Below are 22,869 nucleotides of genomic sequence, written 5' to 3'. Positions count from 1 at the left end.
CTGATTCTTCTGTGAATGGAAACATTTGATTAGACACAGAATGTCAACAGAAATGAGGAAAAAAAACACTATCAGTGATCAGAAGTTCATTCATTAACATGATATTTTGGACACTATGAAATGTTCATGCATTATTTGAAGTGCGTGAAAGTGAGTAATAACTGCAGGTCATGCTCTTAGTGAGCACTTGTGCATAGGCTGTGTCACTGAGGGGTTTCAAATGCGTTCAAGTCACAAAAGTAAATTGCAAGTTTATGACTAGCAAAGTTCTTCAAACGGATGGCTGCTACAATATCTCCAGAGTTTATATAAACACTTCAACTTGGATGTTGTGCATACTTCAGGATACAGTTCCTGGACTGGTCTATGACTCACACTATTGGTCCTCCTTTGGACAAAAAGGTAAAAAAAAAAGCATGAGGGTTTGCCTCTGTGTACACAAGATATTGTGTCATTTCGGACTAATGCATCAAGAACCCATTATTCACGGCTAAACCTGGGTTGGCACTAGCAGTGGCACTTATAAATCATTTGATATATCAAAAGATACCTCGCATCAAGTATTGTTTACTGTCCCATTCATTGATAAGGAAGTTCAAAGCTAAGTTAACATAAGCCGTTAAATAAGTTGAAATATAAAAATAAAACAGAAATGTTTTAACTGAAAACAATGTGACATTTCTGACATTCAACTAAATGTAGTCAAAACACTGAAAAACATGTTTAAAGAGACATTTAAAAAATGTGATGGTTTGCAAGGAGAAATAGGAGACAGGAGAGAGGAGGAGACTATACCATAATCATTACATACATTATTACATATATTTTTTTCTCATCGTCTTGATATTAGAGAATCATAATCCTAAATTATGAAAGGACAGGTGTGTGTGTGTGTGTGTGTGTGTGTGTGTGTGTGTGTGCGTAATGGGGGGGTGGTCTAAAACCTGCAAGAACGTCATCTGTGGAAAGTCACACTAAGTCCTGGGCCCAACCCTCATCCTGACTCCCAGACATCCTGATGTCACTCCTTAAGGGAATGTGGTATAAAACTGTCAGCACAGGTGAGAAACTCTCTAAACCTACCTGTGCGGAATCCGCCACACCACAGAGGGGACACTATGGGGACTGAGAAGGATATATGCACAGGGATACTGACATGGCTCACCCTCTCCATCTCTCTGACCTCCTCACAAACAGGTAAGCCAAACAGGGGCCATGAAGCGGTATGGCAAGATTAAATTAGTTAAATCTGGTTGCTAAACCAAATTTCTTCTAGTGTATGTATACAATATACTAAATAATGAGACCATGTAACTATAATAATGTTACCTTGTTATATAACTTATTCATGCAGTTTCTGATATTGTCATAATTTTAAATCTCTGAGAATAATGAGTGCCGATATCTCAGGACCTCCCCAGTTGGGCATTTAAGTAAGGGATAATGGCCTCCGCGGTGTCCCGTTATACGCAATTAATGAACGAGGCGGAGGAAAAGAACTCCAAAGTTTCCACCACCCGAGTCCATTAATTCTGTATAACCGGAAACCTCAAAGGCCGTTATCCCGCTTATCAACCGGTTACCATCATAGGCAATAGTCATGCCTTTATGCACACATAGGAAACAAGCAGTTCCGTTTACAAACTTTGTTGTACAACTTAATTTGGCCCTTACAGTGATAGCGGTGGACAGTTACTATGCTTGTTATTGTTACCATTCATAAGTATTGATAAGGGATGGTGATAGGGGTCCAGTTATTCAGAGTTAATAGCCATTCTACCAGCCAATCAGAAAAGTATTTAATCTCTCCGGGTGATCACAGCTAGTTGTCACTCTGCATATTGCATTATTGAATTATCCAACACGAACATTCCAATGATTCAAAGCAAGAGAGTAGCAATTTTGTAGCCTAACATCACAGGAAACACCAAGGCCAAGATTGGAACTCTTTTTATGGGAGGAAGATGAACAAACAAAACGCTAAATAAACAATAGACGTCACAATTTTTTATCTTTAAACAAAATTAGTTGGTAATGAAGCTGTTGTATAGAAGTAATATGACACTTGTAGGCGTAGTGTTGGTAAAGAATATCATCAAGGCTGTAATGACATTCGCCAATCGGCCTTCGGACTCGTAGCCATGATGTCCTTTACCAACCCCACTCCCACTCATGTCATGTTGATTTCATGGTACATATACAAGACCTTGTACCTTTCACCTTCTCATTCATACTATGATTGATCTTTCAGTTGGCCCAACCACCATCAATATCATTCCTACTATGACAACACAGGTCTTCTCTGGTAAGATTCTATGTAAAAACATGTTCGCTTTTTCATTATAGTTAGTAGGCTAGCAATGTCTTCATGACGACAAACTGAAATGTGGTTCCTTATTTTACAGCTAGTCAAGCACACAATGAACAAGTCTGCAGCACATGGGGTAACTACCATTTCAAGACCTTTGATGGAGACATCTTCCAGCTTCCGTCCAGCTGTAACTACATCCTGGCCTCTCAGTGTAAGAGCAGCTATGAGGATTACAACATCCAAATGAGGCGGAAGTCGGAAAATGGCCTGCCAACCATCACCATGATCACCATGATGTTGGAAGGTAGCAGAGTCGAGCTATCCGCAGGCACCGTCAGTGTCTCGGACCAAGTGTGAGTTGTGTCAAACGTAGAAAATAAAATAATAAGTTCAAAATAAAAAAGTTTTTTTTTCAGGATCAACTCAAAAGGCCAAACTATTTATTTATTTATTTATTTATTTCAGTGTGACACTGCCATATGGGAATTCAGGGATTTTCATCGAGAGAACATCTTCTTACGTCATAGTAAAAGCAAAATTGGGACTAATGCTCATGTGGAATGAAGATGATGCTGTTTTGGTAAGCCATCACAGCAGACAGACAAATACGATGGGAGTCCTGTGCAACTTCATTTAAAAATAGACTTATAATAGACCGAGATTTTTCCTGACCAGAGGTTTCTTAATTAGTTGGTTGAAACAAATGAAAAAGGACCTACATTAGGACCTGAACTACATATTGACTAACATATTACCCCTCCCCCACCCTTCCCCTTAAAACAGGTCGAACTGGATGCAAAGTACAAAAATCAATCCTGTGGTCTCTGTGGCGACTTCAATGGAGTTCCAGTGTACAATGAGTTCATCATGAATGGTACAGTTCCTCAAGGATATTGCTGTGAAGGATCTAACCTGGTAAATTATGTAACATATTTGTAATTCTGATAAATAAAAATACACGTCAATGTGTTGCAGGAGATGTCCTGTCGCCATCTACATATGGAAACATCTGGAAGATGGATGGGCCAACGGAAACATGTGAGGAACAGACTTTGCCGGAAACACAAGATTGTGGAGATGAGGTGAGAAGATAATTAAGGAAAGCCAGCCAATTTCCCAAAAAGTCGGTGCCTCCCTTTAACACCCACACCTATGGTATATTTGTGATAACCTATATGGACTTCAATTACATGTGTGCTCAAAAGGAGAGACATGCCCTCAGGTCTGGTTTATCCTGTCATAATATGTACTGTATAATTACAAATCGAGGACATCGTACTGTAATCCTTTTGTGCACTTGACGATGCTCTTAACCAGATATACATTATTTCAAAATGGGAAACTTTCCAATTTTGGGGTGATTTGTTTAAATGTTGGCCTTGATATCTTTTTTTGTCTCTCTTCCTGTGCAGAATTTTTGCAGAGACATGTTCTCAAGTGATGCCTTCAGTGGCTGTCAGGATGTGGTGTCAACTAATACATTCATTCAAGTCTGCATGGAGGACCTGTGCCACTGCAACACCTCCGCATCCTTCTGCTTGTGTGGTACCCTGGCTGAGTACTCCCGCCAGTGTGTCCACGCAGGAGGGAAGCCTGGCCAGTGGAGATCTAACTCTTTCTGTCGTAAGTGTTTCCACAGAGAGTAAATAAAGATAAATAGATTTACATGCAATGAGGTAAAAATATAAACTACAACTAAAGAATTGACAAATAAATATCACTGGGTGAGTGCTCGCACAAGATTGTTAAATATAAACCTTTATCAACCTTTTTGACTTAAAGATACACTATGTAAGATTTTTACCTTCATATAACCTACCAAATCGATAGTAAACAAACTTATAATAGGTGCATTGGTTCACCTAGCACAGCCGTAGTGGGTCGCTACTGAAAAGCAGCAACTTCAAGAAGTGCTGACTAGAAGACATCTCCCAAGAATAATGAAACATGACATTGTCAGTAGATATAGCTGTTTGGAGATAGTATCTTTGCCTCCACAACAAAAGCATTTTCATTGTGTACAGGGGGAACAAGCTTTGAGAAGTAAGCTATCTACAACAGCAAAGTGAAATATAAATACAGGTCTGGAAAGAGACCACAGCACATTTTTCTGATGTCATCGGTTGCTGAGTGACATTTGAATGAGTTGACAGTTATATTCAAAATTAAGAGACAACAGCAAACTTGAATATGACTGTCAACTCATTCGAAAATCACTCTGTAACCGTACGATGACATCAGAAAAACATGCAGTGATCTCTGTGTCATGACTCTAGAGGGAGCTCTTGAGTTGCCAAATATATAGGCCTATCAAACTGCATAGTATACCTTTAACAGACCTGTTATGAATGAATCTATCTAAACCTAAGGGGTAGACCAAACAGGTAATGTGCTGTTTTGCACACAGTCTGTTTTGTTTCGTCTGGCTAACTAAGGTTGTGTTTGTCTGGCAGCTAAGTCATGTCCTCAAAACATGGTGCACCAGGAGTGTGGAAGCCCATGTGTTGACACTTGCTCAAACCCTGAGAGAGGACAGGTGTGTGAGGAACACTGTCTGGATGGATGCTTCTGCCCACCAGGTACGTGGACCTCTTGTACCAAATTTTCAAACATATTGTACATATACTATGCCCACCTGATTTGTCTAGTTGTGGTTAATGATGTATTGAACCGGCAACCTTTTCTTTTCATTGTGTTAATAAAGTATTGAACCGGCAACCTTTTCTTTTCATTGAAAGATACTGTCTTCGATGATATTAACAAAAGTGGATGTATACCACTAAGCCAGTGCTCATGTGTTCACAATGGAAAAATATATGCATCTGGAGAGAATTACACCAGCAGCTGTAAGGAATGGTAAGAATAATGCTCAGCATAAATATGTGAAATAACATACAGTACATACCAGTGGCGGCTGGTCATCGACATTTTTGGTGAAGCAAACCCCATCGACCGACGCGGTTGCGGCGTCGGGACCTTACCACTTCGAACGTGCATTATTTTCCTATAGACGCACGGCGCGTCGTTGATTATCCCTTACATAACGGTATATCGTTCAGCCTTACTCACGGTTCTTCCTCACATTCTACAATTGAAATGTCTCCTTACCGTAGCATCAACGAGCTGTGTAATTTCCACAGAAGGTTCTGGTCTGCCCTCTGCTTCCACTCGTAATTTATCTATATGAATATGACTTGAAACGAAGCTAGCTAGATACCCTCCTAGCAATAGGCTACCCTAGCTTGTAAGGGCTCTTGCTAAACAAAAACAAAAAGATATTCACTAACCCTAAGTAACAAAATCCTCATCTACACAGATAAATAAAGATATGTCTTATGAAATGACTGTTCAACAAATTATGTGTTGTTGTTGTTGCTGATTATGAAGCTCTCCTAAATCGTCGCTGTCAAAGTCAGTTAACGATAGTTTCCTTATGAAGGTGTTGACTGGCCAGAGTATTGTGTCAATCATATTCAAGCGACGGAAGTGCAAAATTCTACCCTATCGGTCACTGCTTCACGGGTGGGACTTACCTTCCATAAGGATCCATTGAAACGGGAAAAATCCACGAGCCGCGGGGGGTTTCACTCGATTTACATTGAAGTCAATGGGAAAAGATATCGATGGTAGTGAAGCAAGAAAATCGTCTGATTCACTGCAATTGTCTGTTTCACCGCGGGTGTGGGGATAGCGCTGTTGTCACTCACAGAATTGAATTCAGGAAAACAGCTCGTCTTAATGACTGTCTTTCTGTTCCAAAACAGTGAAAAGGGGATTATTGTAAGGTTTTTTTTTTTTTTTTATGTTTACTTTTTTTTGGTGAAGCACTGCTTCACCTGTAGTCTTATAGAAGCCTCCTCTGGTACATACAGTCCAGTGTACTTCTTTAAAAAAATATCAATTGTTAATTTTTTGGACAAATTGCTGGATTGAAAAAGTTATGTAGATTGTCAATTATGCTTAAGCAATAAGCCCCGAGAGGCCGTGGCTTATACTGTATAATCGAACAGCTAAGGGTCGCGAACGCGGAGCCTGTTTTTCATTTATGATTTGCACTTTATTTGAAAGGTGATTTTGAAAAGGAGCACAATTAATTTAACCATGGCCACATATTCTGTTCAAAACACCTTTTAGTTCATAAGCAATCAAGTTTTCTATCAAGTGTCATGAAGCTGCAGATATGCATAGTTTTAAATCTTTTTTGAAAAGAGTGACAGGGATCAGGAAATGACCTAGGTTGGATTCGAACACATCAGGTTCTCATGGTTGCTGGAAACCTGACTGTGGGGCTTGGGCCACAGCACCCCCAGACATGCCTCCTTAACATGCCATCTCTTGCTCTAGCACCTGTGTCGGAGGTCAGTGGGGCTGTCTGGAGAACGACTGCCCAGGAACATGCACAGTGGAGGGGGGTTCTCACATCACCACCATGGATGGAAAAGCCTACACTTTCCATGGGGACTGCTCCTATGTCCTTACTAAGGTGAGAGGGGTCTGAACAAGGCAAGTAAGGATATTCAATTTGATGCACTGTCTCCATTTTTGAAAGAATAATATTTTTTACTTGTATCCTTTAGGATTGCAATGGGGATGAATTCACTGTTCTTGGAGATCTTGTGAGGTGTGGTTTAACTGACAGTGAGACCTGCCTAAAGACAGTGACTCTGGCTCTTTTTGGAGGGACTACTGTGAGTTTAAATTCTAAATATTATACATGAATGCATACAAAATACATTTAACTGAAATATTTGTGAAATATGTATATAGAGTATATATAACTTTTTCAAATGATGTGATGTTTTCTCTCATTTCTTGTAGGTGGTTAAAGTGGACCAAAGTGGAAGTGTTGATGTGAACAGAATATATTCTCAGTTGCCACTATATACAGGTATTAACTTAGAGCATATAAAAGCCTAAATCACAAAGAATGTAAAAAAAATACTAATATTTTATACAGTAAGTTGTGCCCATGATGACTGGAGACCCTCTGATAAACATCACATTTTTTTCTCATTGACTTTGTAGGAGACCTCAGCATCTTCAAGCCATCCTCCTTTTACATTATCATTCATACCAACATTGGTCTCAGTTTGGAAATCCAACTTGTACCAGTCATGCAGGTTTACATCAGTGCTGACCCCACATTCCAGGGGCAGACTTGTGGTATGTTGCTTTAATGGGTGCATATACCCTCTAATGAAAACTACTGATATAATATGCATATTACCCAGAGCAAGAAGCCCTCCCTTAACCGGTGCATGCATTGTGCTTTGTCTCATCATGTAATGTTTTTTTTTGCTAGATGCAATCAAATCCCATTCATTCTTCACAAACAAATCCAATGTAAGCTACATTTGCACCGATTAAAAATGTGTCTGAATAAAATCCTTTAGGACTGTGTGGGAACTTTAACAACATGCAAGCTGATGACTTCACCACCATCAGTGGACTGAGAGAGGGCACTGCTGTAGACTTTGCCAACACCTGGAAGACAAGAGCTAGCTGTCCCGATGTGAAGAGAAGCTTTGAAAATCCCTGCAGTTTGAGTCTTGAAAATGGTATGTTATCATCAGGTGTCATTTCAAGTCCAAATAAAATTGCAAATGAAACTCACTCTTAAAAATGTCCATGTAAATGTACAATAAGTTACTGGCAGCACAGTGGCCTGCACATAACTGTACAAAAAGTGCACAGCACAATACTGTGATGCAACTACGGTATGAATCACTTTTTTGAGATTGACCATTGTATTGACACGAGTCACGACTACCCTTTACCACTGCCACGTTCAAAGCAAAGTGTGACAAAATCATGCCTGATTTATCATGTTAATCTATCAATTCATGTAAACATAAAACTGTGATATCTATTTCCTTTTATTTACAGAGCGGTATGCCCAATACTGGTGCTCCATGCTGACTGATCCGGCAGGAGTTTTTTCTCCATGCCACTCAGAGATCAGCCCAGACATCTACAAAACAGTGAGTTTTTTCATGCTGCCAGTTTGCATCTTGCCTCTAAAAAAAATTCCATGACTTTTCCTTGACTTTCCCTAACAAACACCTGGAATTTCCATGACCTCTGATTTCAGAGCAGCCGCTTATAGTATTCAAGAATCATTGGCCTTTTAAGAGCAGAATATGAATAAATGGGCATTGAATAAACAACGTTTATTTAAACAAAGAGTCACCACCAACGCCATTAGTTAGTGTACATAGCTTACTCTTTAACCTGCCAGCTATATGGGTACTTGCTCTTTATGTCAGCCTTCTGCAATCATTAATCTACAATACAATACAATACAATACAATACAATAATTTCTACAAGCTATAAGACATTTAATCACAGTAATATATTATATATAATTTATTAACAGAAATGATATGTTACTGTTTTATCTGGAAGATAACTCACTGGCTCTACAAACCAACCTTGCCTCTAAAATCATGGTTGTGTCAACAGCAGTAAGCTCAATTAAACAGCAAATCCTATTAACTTTTGTGTTTCTGCTGTAGAACTGCATGTACGACAGCTGCAACTGTGAGAAGAGTGAGGACTGCATGTGTGCTGCCCTCTCCTCCTATGTGCATGCATGTGCAGCTAAAGGCATCCAGCTGAACGGGTGGAGAGACACGACCTGCAGTGAGTACTCAGTACTGTAACTGCTTTTGGAAGGTCTTCTTAATATAGTTGAGATAATTGTCTCTACTATTCGCCTCAGTGAAGTGGCAGCCATTGTGTAAACCAAAACGAGGCTACAGGGTACACCGACTATATCATTAACACATGGCTTCTGTACTCTGAATCCTTGAATACTCTCTCTAGACAAATACACCAGCTCCTGCCCAAGCAACACAGTCTACTCCTACAACATGACAAGCTGTGGCCGTACCTGCCGTTCCATCAGCCAGAATGACTACTCGTGCAACATTGACTTTGTGCCGGTAGATGGCTGTGGCTGTAAGGAGGGCACATATATGAATGAGCAAGGGGACTGTGTGGCTGCTACAAGCTGCCCTTGCTATGATGTCAACACTGTGATACCATCCGGAGAGGTCATAAGTAAAGATGGAGCCACATGGTGGGTATATGTTTTCTATGTGATAGCCTGAAATACGTCATGGCTCTATTGTCTTTATGTACTGTAAAGGGAGGCTCACGTTCAACCAATTTGAAAACCCCTGATATGGCAATTTGGCAGCACTTTACTTGGATAGAGACATAGACTTTGCAGGCAATTTGTGACTGGCCCTTTTAATGGATGCTACTGGATGCTTCTGTTAAAAATACTGTTAAAATGTGTGAGGGCACATGGAATGGTTTGGGACTTTTAGGACAATTACATACTTTGTAAATTGGCAGGTAAACCTGTTTATAATAAATAATGTATTTATTACTGTATTTTTAGCACATGCAAACAAGGACAACTGCAGTGCATTGGTAAACTGCAAGGTAAGCAGATACACTCTATTTCCCTCAATGTAACCCTAATTGTTATTACTATTAGCGACCTCTTTTCACATTCTCATGTTACTGGTACTGTTACTGTAAATGTTACTGTTTTATATTTTAGCCGTGTTAACAACATGTCCTGAGCCCATGGTGTACTTCAACTGCTCCACTGCTGGCCCTGGAGCCAAAGGTTCAGAGTGCCAGAAGAGCTGCAACACTCTGGACATGGCCTGTGTGAGTTCCCTACTTCAAATTCCCAAGTCTGAGGAGAACAACAAATCTGAATTTAGGTTTTCTTTACCAGAACGGAGCCTTTTGTGACTAACTGCTGTTACGTCCGTACAGATCAGCACAGAATGTGTGTCGGGATGCATGTGCCCCACTGGCCTCGTCACTGATGGGAAGGGTGGATGTATTAGCGAGAACGATTGCCCCTGCACCCATAATAGCGTTCTATACCAGCCTGGAGACTCTATCAAGGTTGACTGCAATACCTGGTATGTTTGTTTGACTTCTTTAAGACATCTTATACAAATTCAAAACAACCTTATCATCAGGACCTTGAGCAATGTCTGATATTCTTCTTTACATCTAAACAGTGTTTGTAAGGATAGAAAATGGCAGTGCACTTTCAACCAGTGCCATGGCACTTGTACCATCTATGGAGATGGACATTACATCACTTTTGATGAAAAACTCTACACGTTCAATGGAGGCTGTGAATACATTCTTGCCCAGGTTAATATTTTTACTTTTACCTGGATAGATCTATGAAATTGGATTTGACAGAAAACAACATAAAATCTTAATCACAATACTAAGTCTTGTTTTTCATTCAGTAAGTCTTGGTTTTGCCATCTTTTGTCATCTTGTCAAATTGTCTGTCACGCAGGATTTCTGTTCCAACAACAAAGACAATGGTACATTCAGAGTCATCACTGAGAATATCCCATGTGGAACAACAGGCACCACTTGCTCAAAGTCCATCAAGATTTTCTTGGGTGTAAGAAATCGGAACTCATTTCTTTTTTTAAAAAAAATCTTAATTGTCAGGACCTGTGTCCTTTCCACATTCGGTCCAAGTTTGATTACAACTCAGGGTCATTTCCTGATCCCAGCTCAATTTTTGTCTTTCAGTTAGCTTTTTTTGTTTCAATTTCCACTGTCCTGTCCTACATGTACATATTTAAAACAGAAAACATTAACTGAAGCAGTGAAAACATTCAGTTACACTCTCTTTGCAGAACACTGAGCTGATTCTGACGGACGGGAGTTACCAGGTGGTCCAAAGAGACTCGGGAGAGAAAATACCCTACAAAACCCGTATTATGGGAATCTACCTGGTCATTGAAGCTGATAACGGCCTTATTCTCATATGGGACAAGAAAACAAGCATGTTCATTAGGCTCAGTCCAGAATTTAATGTAAGATTACCTGCTTTGCATCCACAACTATATTGTGTGCACTAATGTGCCATCATCCAGGAAAATTAATCTATATCAACATCAATCCTGACAGGGTCGCATCTGTGGTCTGTGTGGAAACTACGATGGCAACACTAACAATGACTTCACCACAAGAAGCCAAGAAGTCGTTATTGATGCCCAGACATTTGGCAACAGCTGGGCGGTCTCTTCAAGCTGTCCAGAATCAATGGTTGCTACGACCCAACAGCTTGCTGTGAGCTCAAAGACTGTTGTGAGCCCATGCGCTAATAACCCCTACAGGCAGTCCTGGGCTCAGAGACAGTGTAGCATCATCACAGGCACGGTCTTCTCTTCCTGCCACTCTCAGGTAAGAACAGGGGCCACAGGAGGACAGCGAAAGGGATCTAGAGTTATAGGGAGGCGCGTAACTGAAGCGCTCTGTTCACAAACATTAGTGTACGTTTCAACAATTAGTTTCCACTATAAGGGCGCTTGAGACAAATCTAGACCAATGGAGATAAATGATGTCTGGTGCACACACACCAAAAAAAAGAAGAAATGTTTTATTGTTTTACAAATTTGACAATAAAACACATCTGAACAATACATTGTGTGAATTATATATTTATTATATATTTTTAAAAGGTGGATCCCTCAACTTACTATGATGCTTGCGTGAGTGACTCATGTGCCTGTGATACTGGTGGAGACTGTGAGTGTTTCTGCACTGCAGTGGCAGCTTATGCAGCCGCCTGTAATGAAGCTGGAGCCTGTGTAGCCTGGAGAACCCCAAAGATCTGCCGTAAGTCTCTTCTCTGTTAGAAAAATAATCATAAAGCCATGCTGTTAAAACAAAACCCCTTGCTGCTGCTTCACTAAATAAATGCAAGCAAAAAGCTGCCTGAAGCTGCCTGAAAGAGAAAGTGAAGATACGCGCAAGATATGCCTATTCCCATTTCCACATGGCTTGACCAAATCAAAGAAATCTTTGATCCACAAAGAAGTGGAAGCACATAAACACATTGTGTTAAGTAAAAATGTACTTATTTCTCAATGGCTTGTCCTCTCTTTGCAGCTCTCTTCTGTGATTACTACAACCCACCTGGTGAGTGTGAGTGGCACTACAAACCCTGTGGAGCTCCATGCATGAAGACCTGCAGGAATCCCACTGGGCAGTGCTCTCAGCAGATACCAGCGCTTGAGGGTAAGTCTCAACAACACAGGAGCAGAACCCAAATCACTCACTACCAGACATCCTCAGTTTTCCACCAATGTTCAAACAGCTATGTAACCTGCTTACTAGGGGTGTAAAAAATAACCGATACGTATCGGTAATCATTCGGAACGTTAACAACGCGAGTGCATCGGTAGGCAAACCCCTGGATCGGTTTAAATGTACTATGAATCGATAGATAAATCGATTTTAAAATGACGAATCGGAAAACTAACGTTACAAGTTATGATAGGCTACTTTCAAAATCGTAAGACCATCCGTGAGTGATTTGCTACTAACACACCAGAGCGCCTAGCCTTCTCCAACGAGGGTAGGCTAAGTAGCGTCATTGCTAGACAGTGGCAGCAACAAACTAGTTGTCAAGTTTAGTGAAACGCAGATAACACTGACGTGAATGTGTGTTGCAGTATCCTGAACGAAGACATTCAGTCGTAAGTACAAGCTTCAAAACTAGCTTCATAGGCTACAACAAACACCCCTTGTCATCCTCCTGCATTCCACTTTCCCCGTGTCTCCCCAAATGCTTCGGTGCCTTTACTGTACGCTAGGTGAGCGCGGTGCAGGTCTGAAAGTTGACTGAGGAGGGAGGGTAGTACTAGTGCCTACCTGTCATGTGTTGAACGCGGTTCTCACAACGTGCGTTAGTAGACTCCTTATTTATGAAAGGTAATCCAGACAGACACTCTTTCCCAAGAGCTACAGCTACATCACATATTTCTAAACTATTGTGATTGGTTCAGCAGCTAAGTGTGATATGAATGTAGCCTATCTCTATTAATTGGCCGAGTGATTTCGTTTAGAGGCATTTGGCCACGTTCTTATTATCAAAATGTTTGTTCAGTCTTTCAATCCAGTCAATCAAGTCTGTTGGAAAAAATGTAATTAATGACATGCAATTGTAGCCTAACTTTTCTCATGCCATTTAAAGTAGCAAAAAAAAAAAAAAAATCTGCAGTATGGAAAATAAAATGAGACTATTGCATTTTGGGGCCTATTACTGCATCGTATCGAATCGTATCGCATCGTATCGAATCGCACTGAATCGTTCTGTATTAAACCGCATCGTCTGTGAATCATATCGTAGCTTTATGAATCGATACGAATCGAATCGTCTTAAAAGGGAGAGATTCACACCCCTACTGCTTACAAATAAGACCTTAATTTTTATGCTGCGTTCTCTATAGGTTGCTATCCTCAGTGTCCCGCTGATCAGCCATACTTGGATGAAGATCAGATGAAGTGTGTGGAGAGAGAGGCATGTGGCTGTTATGTTGGAGAGATTCAATACAGCAACGGACAGATTGTACCCTCCAACGAGTCCTGTCAGACATGGTATGAACCATATTTTTTCCCCTTAAAGGAATAGTTCGGAATTTTGGACATAGGACCTCATTTCCAACTTAGTCGGGCTGATATAGGTCGGTGGAGACCATTTTCAGTGAATTTCTGCCCTTCCTTGAGTTGCAGCGTTCATCTCGTGCTAATCTGGTGCCGAGATAACGCAAGTCAACGGTAACATCCAGCCTGCCACTGAAAACACTCCACAGAACACCCGAAACAAATCAATTATAACGTCAGACTATCGATACACATGCCTGTGTTGATAGAACAATGTTAGAAATAAAACTAACCTTGCATCGCATTGCAATAACCTACTTTGTTCCCTGTATGACAGTGGCGGATTGATATTGAGAAAGTAGTCCCTCAAAATGCAATAAATCATTGAGTTGCAAGGTTAGTTTTATTTCTAAAATTATTCTATCAACACGGACATGTATATCGATAGTCTGACGTTTCAATTTACTTGTCTCGGGTGTGCTGTGGAGTGAGTAAGACTGTTTTGGATGTTACCGTTGAAATGCGTTAGCTCAGAACCAGCGTTAGCAAAGGGGAACGCTGCAACTGAAGGAAGGGGTTAAACGCGATAAAAACTGTCTCCACGGACCTATATCACCTCGGCAAAGTTGGAAATGAGGTCCTATGTCCAACATTCCGAACTATTCCTTTAAGAACAGGTAAAAACCTTACATTAGTTAATGAAAATGAAAATAGCTCACCAAGTTTGCAAAGTAAAGACAGGGGTTACAAGCTAGTTAGTTTGCTAGATATAACCAAAATTGTAAATGATTCTTTGAACTAAACCTTCACACAACAGCTTTAGGAGATCATAAATCAGAGTATAGTGTGTTTATTACTTTATGATTTTTGCATGTACTAGAGCACCAGTCTAGAAACAAACATGGTTCTGCATATATTTCCTTTGAACCAGTAAAAACAATTGACTTTGACACATGAACCAAACATGTGCACACATTACAATCTCTAGAAAAACAACAGGCAACCTGTTAGGGCACGATTGTCCTCTCTCTCCTCTCCCCCTGCTGGCTTGTTCTCAAACTGCACTTATCGATCCATACCAAAAAACACTCTAGCCTCTTTTATTACCATAACAACCTTGCACTTGAGCAGTAAACAGAACAGTTGTGTAAACCACATCACAATTTAAGTTCTGTACTCAGACATGTTTGTACGGCACAAGTGGCATAGTGTGAGTGAGTATGCTACATTCAATTCCATCTCACATGGGCTATAACTATTTGGAACCATTAGTATGAACCAAGTATAAACACTGTATTCCCATCAGTATGAAATGAAATTACTGAACAACGACAAAAAAAAAAAAACATTCAGTCATTAAAATGGAAACCTTGGTGCAAAGTGGGAGATGTGATTCATTTTTGTCCATTTCCAGCTATTGTTCATCAACTGGAGTTGTGTGCTCCTATGATGTCAACGGTAAGGAAACCCATCAGACTAAAATTAAATTACATATATTTAGACCAAAATGAATATTATGATACTGTTTCTGAATGCATTTCACATATCTCTGTTCTCTACAGCATGCATTTGCACAGTAAATGGCCAGGAATACCACTATGGGTCAGTTCTCTACAACACAACAGACGGGCTAGGTGGTTGTATAACAGCCATTTGCGGTGTAAACGGAACAATCGAAAGGGAACTTGAACCTTGTGAAATGACCACATCTATCCCTACATCAACACCAATAAGTTCAACAACAACTGTGCCTCACACAACAGTCTTTGTCTTTACCTCAACAGGTAAGCCATATTTCAATTAATTAGATACTCTGACAAATATAAGAAGGAACACAATGAATATGAAATAAAAATGCATAAGATTATATAAATGGAAAAAAAGTTTAATTAACAGCCTCACTGGTACCCTAATTTGCATCCAAAACTACAGTTGGAGAACAGACAACCACAACAGGTACACCATCAACATCAAGTGGAACTACAGAGCCAAGCACACAAACTTCAGGGCCCGTAGTAACATCAAAACCCTCAGTTGTTACCACAACTACAGCCAAGCCAACCACAGCAACTGTATTTGAGACAACAACAGAGGGAATTACATCAACTAGGCCACCAAAGGTAGAGACGACACTGCCAACAACTTCCTCAACAACACAAATTGCAGTAGATACGACAACAACAAGGTCACCATCAACATCTTCTGAAACAACTGTTAAGAGCACAGAAACCTCAACTTCAGTTGTGATTACATCTGGTCCAACTACTGCAACCACCACCACAAAGGCACCTATAACAACAGTTCAAGCTGAAACTACAACAGAGGAACCTGCCACAACATCTACTAAACCACCAAGGGTTGAAACCACTGGGCCATCAACAACATCTACAACGATGATTGTGGAAAAAACAACGACAACAGGCACACCGTCAACATCAACGGCTGGGCCAAGTACACAAACTTCAGGCCCTGTTGTAACATCAAACCCCACAGTTCTTACCACAACGACAGCAAAGCCAACCACAACAACTGTATTTCAGAAAACAACAGAGGGAGTAACATCAACAAGACCACCAAAGGTTGAGACTACACAGCCAACAACTTCCTCAACAACACAAATTGCAGTAGATACGACAACAACAAGGTCACCATCAACTTCTTCTGAAACCCCTGTTCAAAGCACAGAAACCTCAACTTCAGTTGTGATTACATCTAGTCCAACTACTGTAACCACAACAACAAAAACACCTACAACAACAGTTCAAGCTGAAACTACAACAGAGGAACCTGCCACAACATCTACTAAACCACCAAGGGTTGAAACAACTGGACCAACAACAATATCTACAACAGCAGTTGTGGAAGAAACGACCACAACAGGTACACCATCAACATCAACAGCTGGGCCAAGCACACAAACTTCAGGCGCTGTTGTAACATCAAAACCCACAGTCGTTACCACAACTACAGCCAAGCCAACCACAACAACTGTATTTGAAACAACAACAGAGGGCATTACATCAACTAGGCCACCAAAGGTTGAGACCACACTGCCAACAACTTCCTCAACAACACAAATTGCAGTAGATACGACAACAACTAGGTCACCATCAACTTCTACTGAAGCACCTGTTCAAAGCACAGAAACCTCAACTTCAGTTGTGATTACATCTGGTCCAACTACAGCAACCACCACCACAAAAGCACCTACAACAACAATTCAAGCTGAAACTACAACAGAGGAACCTGCCACAACATCTACTAAACCACCAAGGGTTGAAACGACTGGACCAACAACAGCATCTACAACAGCAGTTGTGGAAGAAACGACCACAACAGGTACATCATCAACATCAACAGCTGGGCCAAGCACACAAACTTCAGGCGCTGTTGTAACATCAAAACCCACAGTCGTTACCACAACTACAGCCAAGCCAACCACAACAACTGTATTTGAAACAACAACAGAGGGCATTACATCAACTAGGCCACCAAAGGTTGAGACCACACTGCCAACAACTTCCTCAACAACACAAATTGCAGTAGATACGACAACAACTAGGTCACCATCAACTTCTACTGAAGCACCTGTTCAAAGCACAGAAACCTCAACTTCAGTTGTGATTACATCTGGTCCAACTACTGCAACCACCACCACAAAAGCACCTACAACAACAGTTCAAGCTGAAACTACAACAGAGGAACCTGCCACAACATCTACTAAACCACCAAGGGTTGAAACGACTGGACCAACAACAGCATCTACAACAGCAGTTGTGGAAGAAACGACCACAACAGGTACACCGTCAACATCAACAGCTGGGCCAAGCACACAAACTTCAGGCGCTGTTGTAACATCAAAACCCACAGTCGTTACCACAACTACAGCCAAGCCAACCACAACAACTGTATTTGAAACAACAACAGAGGGCATTACATCAACTAGGCCACCAAAGGTTGAGACCACACTGCCAACAACTTCCTCAACAACACAAATTGCAGTAGATACGACAACAACTAGGTCACCATCAACTTCTACTGAAGCACCTGTTCAAAGCACAGAAACCTCAACTTCAGTTGTGATTACATCTGGTCCAACTACTGCAACCACCACCACAAAAGCACCTACAACAACAGTTCAAGCTGAAACTACAACAGAGGAACCTGCCACAACATCTACTAAACCACCAAGGGTTGAAACAACTGGACCAACAACAGCATCTACAACAGTAGTTGTGGAGGAAACGACCACAACAGGTACACCATCAACATCAACAGCTGGGCCAAGCACACAAACTTCAGGCGCCATTTTAACATCAAAACCAACCGTTGTTACAACAACAACAGCCAAGCCAACCACAACAACTGTATTTGAGACAACAACAGAAGGAATTACATCAACTAGGCCACCAAAGGTTGAGACCACACTGCCAACAACTTCCTCAACAACACAAATTGCAGTAGATACGACAACAACTAGGTCACCATCAACTTCTACTGAAGCACCTTTTCAAAGCACAGAAACCTCAACTTCAGTTGTGATTACATCTGGTCCAACTACTGCAACCACCACCACAAAAGCACCTACAACAACAGTTCAAGCTGAAACTACAACAGAGGAACCTGCCACAACATCTACTAAACCACCAAGGGTTGAAACAACTGGACCAACAACAGCATCTACAACAGCAGTTGTGGAAGAAACGACCACAACAGGTACACCATCAACATCAACAGCTGGGCCAAGCACACAAACTTCAGGCGCTGTTGTAACATCAAAACCCACAGTCGTTACCAAAACTACAGCCAAGCCAACCACAACAACTGTATTTGAAACAACAACCGAGGGCATTACATCAACTAGGCCACCAAAGGTTGAGACCACACTGCCAACAACTTCCTCAACAACACAAACTGCAGTAGATACGACAACAACTAGGTCACCATCAACTTCTACTGAAGCACCTGTTCAAAGCACAGAAACTTCAACTTCAGTTGTGATTACATCTGGTCCAACTACTGCAACCACCACCACTAAGGCACCTAAAACAACAGTTCAAGCTGAAACTACAACAGAGGAACCTGCCACAACATCTACTAAACCACCAAGGGTTGAAACAACTGGACCAACAACAGCATCTACAACAGCATTTGTGGAAGAAACGACCACAACAGGTACACCATCAACATCAACAGCTGGACCAAGCACACAAACTTCAGGCGCCATTGTAACATCAAAACCAACCGTTGTTACCACAACAACAACCAAGCCAACAACAACAACTGTATTTGAGACAACAACAGAGGGAATTACATCAACTAGGCCACTAAAGGTTGAGACCACACTGCCAACAACCTCCTCAACAACACAAATTGCTGTAGATACAACAACAACTAGATCACCATCATCCTCCACAGAGATGCCACCAATTAAAACATCTATGGAACCCGTTACAGATACCCTACCTGTTATAACACTGACAACAGAAAAGACAGTCAGTCATTTTACACAGTCTTCTACAACATTACATACAACTTCAATTGGACCCATCACAAAGACTCTTGCAAACATCACTGGAACAACGCCACCAACCACTACAACACCAAAACCCACTACCCCAACTATATTTGAGACAACAACCGAGGGCATTACATCAACTAGGCCACCAAAGGTTGAGACCACACTGCCAACAACTTCCTCAACAACACAAACTGCAGTAGATACGACAACAACTAGGTCACCATCAACTTCTACTGAAGCACCTGTTCAAAGCACAGAAACTTCAACTTCAGTTGTGATTACATCTGGTCCAACTACTGCAACCACCACCACAAAGGCACCTAAAACAACAGTTCAAGCTGAAACTACAACAGAGGAACCTGCCACAACATCTACTAAACCACCAAGGGTTGAAACAACTGGACCAACAACAGCATCTACAACAGCATTTGTGGAAGAAACGACCACAACAGGTACACCATCAACATCAACAGCTGGGCCAAGCACACAAACTTCAGGCGCCATTGTAACATCAAAACCAACCGTTGTTACCACAACAACAACCAAGCCAACAACAACAACTGTATTTGAGACAACAACAGAGGGAATTACATCAACTAGGCCACTAAAGGTTGAGACCACACTGCCAACAACCTCCTCAACAACACAAATTGCTGTAGATACAACAACAACTAGATCACCATCATCCTCCACAGAGATGCCACCAATTAAAACATCTATGGAACCCGTTACAGATACCCTACCTGTTATAACACTGACAACAGAAAAGACAGTCAGTCATTTTACACAGTCTTCTACAACATTACATACAACTTCAATTGGACCCATCACAAAGACTCTTGCAAACATCACTGGAACAACGCCACCAACCACTACAACACCAAAACCCACTACCCCAACTATATTTGAGACAACAACAGAGGGCATTACATCAACTAGGCCACCAAAGGTTGAGACCACACTGCCAACAACTTCCTCAACAACACAAATTGCAGTAGATACAACAACAACTAGGGTACCATCAACTTCTACTGAAGCACCTGTTCAAAGCACAGAAACCTCAACTTCAGTTGTGATTACATCTGGTCCAACTACTGCAACCACCACCACAAAAGCACCTACAACAACAGTTCAAGCTGAAACTACAACAGAGGAACCTGCCACATCTACTAAACCACCAAGGGTTGAAACAACTGGACCAACAACAGCATCTACAACAGCAGTTGTGGAAGAAACGACCACAACAGGTACACCATCAACATCAACAGCTGGGCCAAGCACACAAACTTCAGGCGCTGTTATAACATCAAAACCCACAGTCGTTACCACAACTACAGCCAAGCCAACCACAACAACTGTATTTGAAACAACAACAGAGGGCATTACATCAACTAGGCCACCAAAGGTTGAGACCACACTGCCAACAACTTCCTCAACAACACAAATTGCAGTAGATACGACAACAACTAGGTCACCATCAACTTCTACTGAAGCACCTGTTCAAAGCACAGAAACCTCAACTTCAGTTGTGATTACATCTGGTCCAACTACTGCAACCACCACCACAAAAGCACCTACAACAACAGTTCAAGCTGAAACTACAACAGAGGAACCTGCCACAACATCTACTAAACCACCAAGGGTTGAAACAACTGGACCAACAACAGCATTTACAACAGCAGTTGTGGAAGAAACGACCACAACAGGTACACCATCAACATCAACAGCTGGGCCAAGCACACAAACTTCAGGCGCTGTTGTAACATCAAAACCCACTGTCGTTACCACAACTACAGCCAAGCCAACCACAACAACTGTATTTGAAACAACAACAGAGGGCATTACATCAACTAGGCCACCAAAGGTTGAGACCACACTGCCAACAACTTCCTCAACAACACAAATTGCAGTAGATACGACAACAACTAGGTCACCATCAACTTCTACTGAAGCACCTGTTCAAAGCACAGAAACCTCAACTTCAGTTGTGATTACATCTGGTCCAACTACTGCAACCACCACCACAAAAGCACCTACAACAACAGTTCAAGCTGAAACTACAACAGAGGAACCTGCCACAACATCTACTAAACCACCGAGGGTTGAAACAACTGGACCAACAACAGCATCTACAACAGTAGTTGTGGAGGAAACGACCACAACAGGTACACCATCAACATCAACAGCTGGGCCAAGCACACAAACTTCAGGCGCTGTTGTAACATCAAAACCCACAGTCGTTACCACAACTACAGCCAAGCCAACCACAACAACTGTATTTGAAACAACAACAGAGGGCATTACATCAACTAGGCCACCAAAGGTTGAGACCACACTGCCAACAACTTCCTCAACAACACAAATTGCAGTAGATACGACAACAACTAGGTCACCATCAACTTCTACTGAAGCACCTGTTCAAAGCACAGAAACCTCAACTTCAGTTGTGATTACATCTGGTCCAACTACTACAACCACCACCACAAAAGCACCTACAACAACAGTTCAAGCTGAAACTACAACAGAGGAACCTGCCACAACATCTACTAAACCACCAAGGGTTGAAACAACTGGACCAACAACAGCATCTACAACAGCAGTTGTGGAAGAAACGACCACAACAGGTACACCATCAACAGCTGTGCCAAGCACACAAACTTCAGGCGCTGTTGTAACATCAAAACCCACCGTCGTTACCACAACTACAGCCAAGCCAACCACAACAACTGTATTTGAAACAACAACAGAGGGCATTACATCAACTAGGCCAGCAAAGGTTGAGACCACACTGCCAACAACTTCCTCAACAACACAAATTGCAGTAGATACGACAACAACTAGGTCACCATCAACTTCTACTGAAGCACCTGTTCAAAGTACAGAAACCTCAACTTCAGTTGTGATTACATCTGGTCCAACTACTGCAACCACCACCACAAAAGCACCTACAACAACAGTTCAAGCTGAAACTACAACAGAGGAACCTGCCACAACATCTACTAAACCACCAAGGGTTGAAACAACTGGACCAACAACAGCATCTACAACAGCAGTTGTGGAAGAAACGACCACAACAGGTACACCATCAACAGCTGTGCCAAGCACACAAACTTCAGGCGCTGTTGTAACATCAAAACCCACCGTCGTTACCACAACTACAGCCAAGCCAACCACAACAACTGTATTTGAAACAACAACAGAGGGCATTACATCAACTAGGCCAGCAAAGGTTGAGACCACACTGCCAACAACTTCCTCAACAACACAAATTGCAGTAGATACGACAACAACTAGGTCACCATCAACTTCTACTGAAGCACCTGTTCAAAGTACAGAAACCTCAACTTCAGTTGTGATTACATCTGGTCCAACTACTGCAACCACCACCACAAAAGCACCTACAACAACAGTTCAAGCTGAAACTACAACAGAGGAACCTGCCACAACATCTACTAAACCACCAAGGGTTGAAACAACTGGACCAACAACAGCATCTACAACAGCAGTTGTGGAAGAAACGACCACAACAGGTACACCATCAACATCAACAGCTGGGCCAAGCACACAAACTTCAGGCGCTGTTTT

The 22,869-nt window shown here is 41.5% G+C and overlaps 1 protein-coding gene across 1 annotated transcript in view; it reads left to right on the top strand.

Annotated features, from left to right (window-relative positions):
- The first annotated feature begins 2,283 nt into the window (after window positions 1–2,283).
- Window positions 2,284–22,869, top strand: part of LOC134096192 (mucin-5AC-like) — a 34,138-nt gene continuing 13,552 nt past the window's right edge. The window contains exons 1-31 of the mRNA XM_062549941.1: window positions 2,284–2,305; window positions 2,406–2,664; window positions 2,777–2,891; window positions 3,095–3,185; window positions 3,287–3,393; window positions 3,724–3,934; window positions 4,765–4,890; window positions 5,050–5,167; window positions 6,656–6,794; window positions 6,889–6,999; window positions 7,130–7,199; window positions 7,337–7,474; window positions 7,705–7,869; window positions 8,198–8,292; window positions 8,828–8,954; window positions 9,138–9,393; window positions 9,721–9,764; window positions 9,886–9,998; window positions 10,110–10,261; window positions 10,364–10,502; window positions 10,657–10,767; window positions 11,009–11,188; window positions 11,283–11,420; window positions 11,457–11,558; window positions 11,837–11,993; window positions 12,267–12,395; window positions 13,610–13,757; window positions 15,178–15,221; window positions 15,326–15,457; window positions 17,427–17,671; window positions 20,438–20,556. Coding sequence (XP_062405925.1) covers window positions 2,284–2,305; window positions 2,406–2,664; window positions 2,777–2,891; window positions 3,095–3,185; window positions 3,287–3,393; window positions 3,724–3,934; window positions 4,765–4,890; window positions 5,050–5,167; window positions 6,656–6,794; window positions 6,889–6,999; window positions 7,130–7,199; window positions 7,337–7,474; window positions 7,705–7,869; window positions 8,198–8,292; window positions 8,828–8,954; window positions 9,138–9,393; window positions 9,721–9,764; window positions 9,886–9,998; window positions 10,110–10,261; window positions 10,364–10,502; window positions 10,657–10,767; window positions 11,009–11,188; window positions 11,283–11,420; window positions 11,457–11,558; window positions 11,837–11,993; window positions 12,267–12,395; window positions 13,610–13,757; window positions 15,178–15,221; window positions 15,326–15,457; window positions 17,427–17,671; window positions 20,438–20,556 — 4,103 coding nt within the window. The remainder of the gene's footprint in view (window positions 2,306–2,405; window positions 2,665–2,776; window positions 2,892–3,094; window positions 3,186–3,286; window positions 3,394–3,723; window positions 3,935–4,764; window positions 4,891–5,049; window positions 5,168–6,655; window positions 6,795–6,888; window positions 7,000–7,129; window positions 7,200–7,336; window positions 7,475–7,704; window positions 7,870–8,197; window positions 8,293–8,827; window positions 8,955–9,137; window positions 9,394–9,720; window positions 9,765–9,885; window positions 9,999–10,109; window positions 10,262–10,363; window positions 10,503–10,656; window positions 10,768–11,008; window positions 11,189–11,282; window positions 11,421–11,456; window positions 11,559–11,836; window positions 11,994–12,266; window positions 12,396–13,609; window positions 13,758–15,177; window positions 15,222–15,325; window positions 15,458–17,426; window positions 17,672–20,437; window positions 20,557–22,869) is intronic.

This window comes from Sardina pilchardus, chromosome 11, assembly GCF_963854185.1.
Source record: "Sardina pilchardus chromosome 11, fSarPil1.1, whole genome shotgun sequence".
NCBI lineage: Eukaryota > Metazoa > Chordata > Actinopteri > Clupeiformes > Clupeidae > Sardina > Sardina pilchardus.
This window is presented reverse-complemented; position numbering and strand designations above follow the sequence as displayed.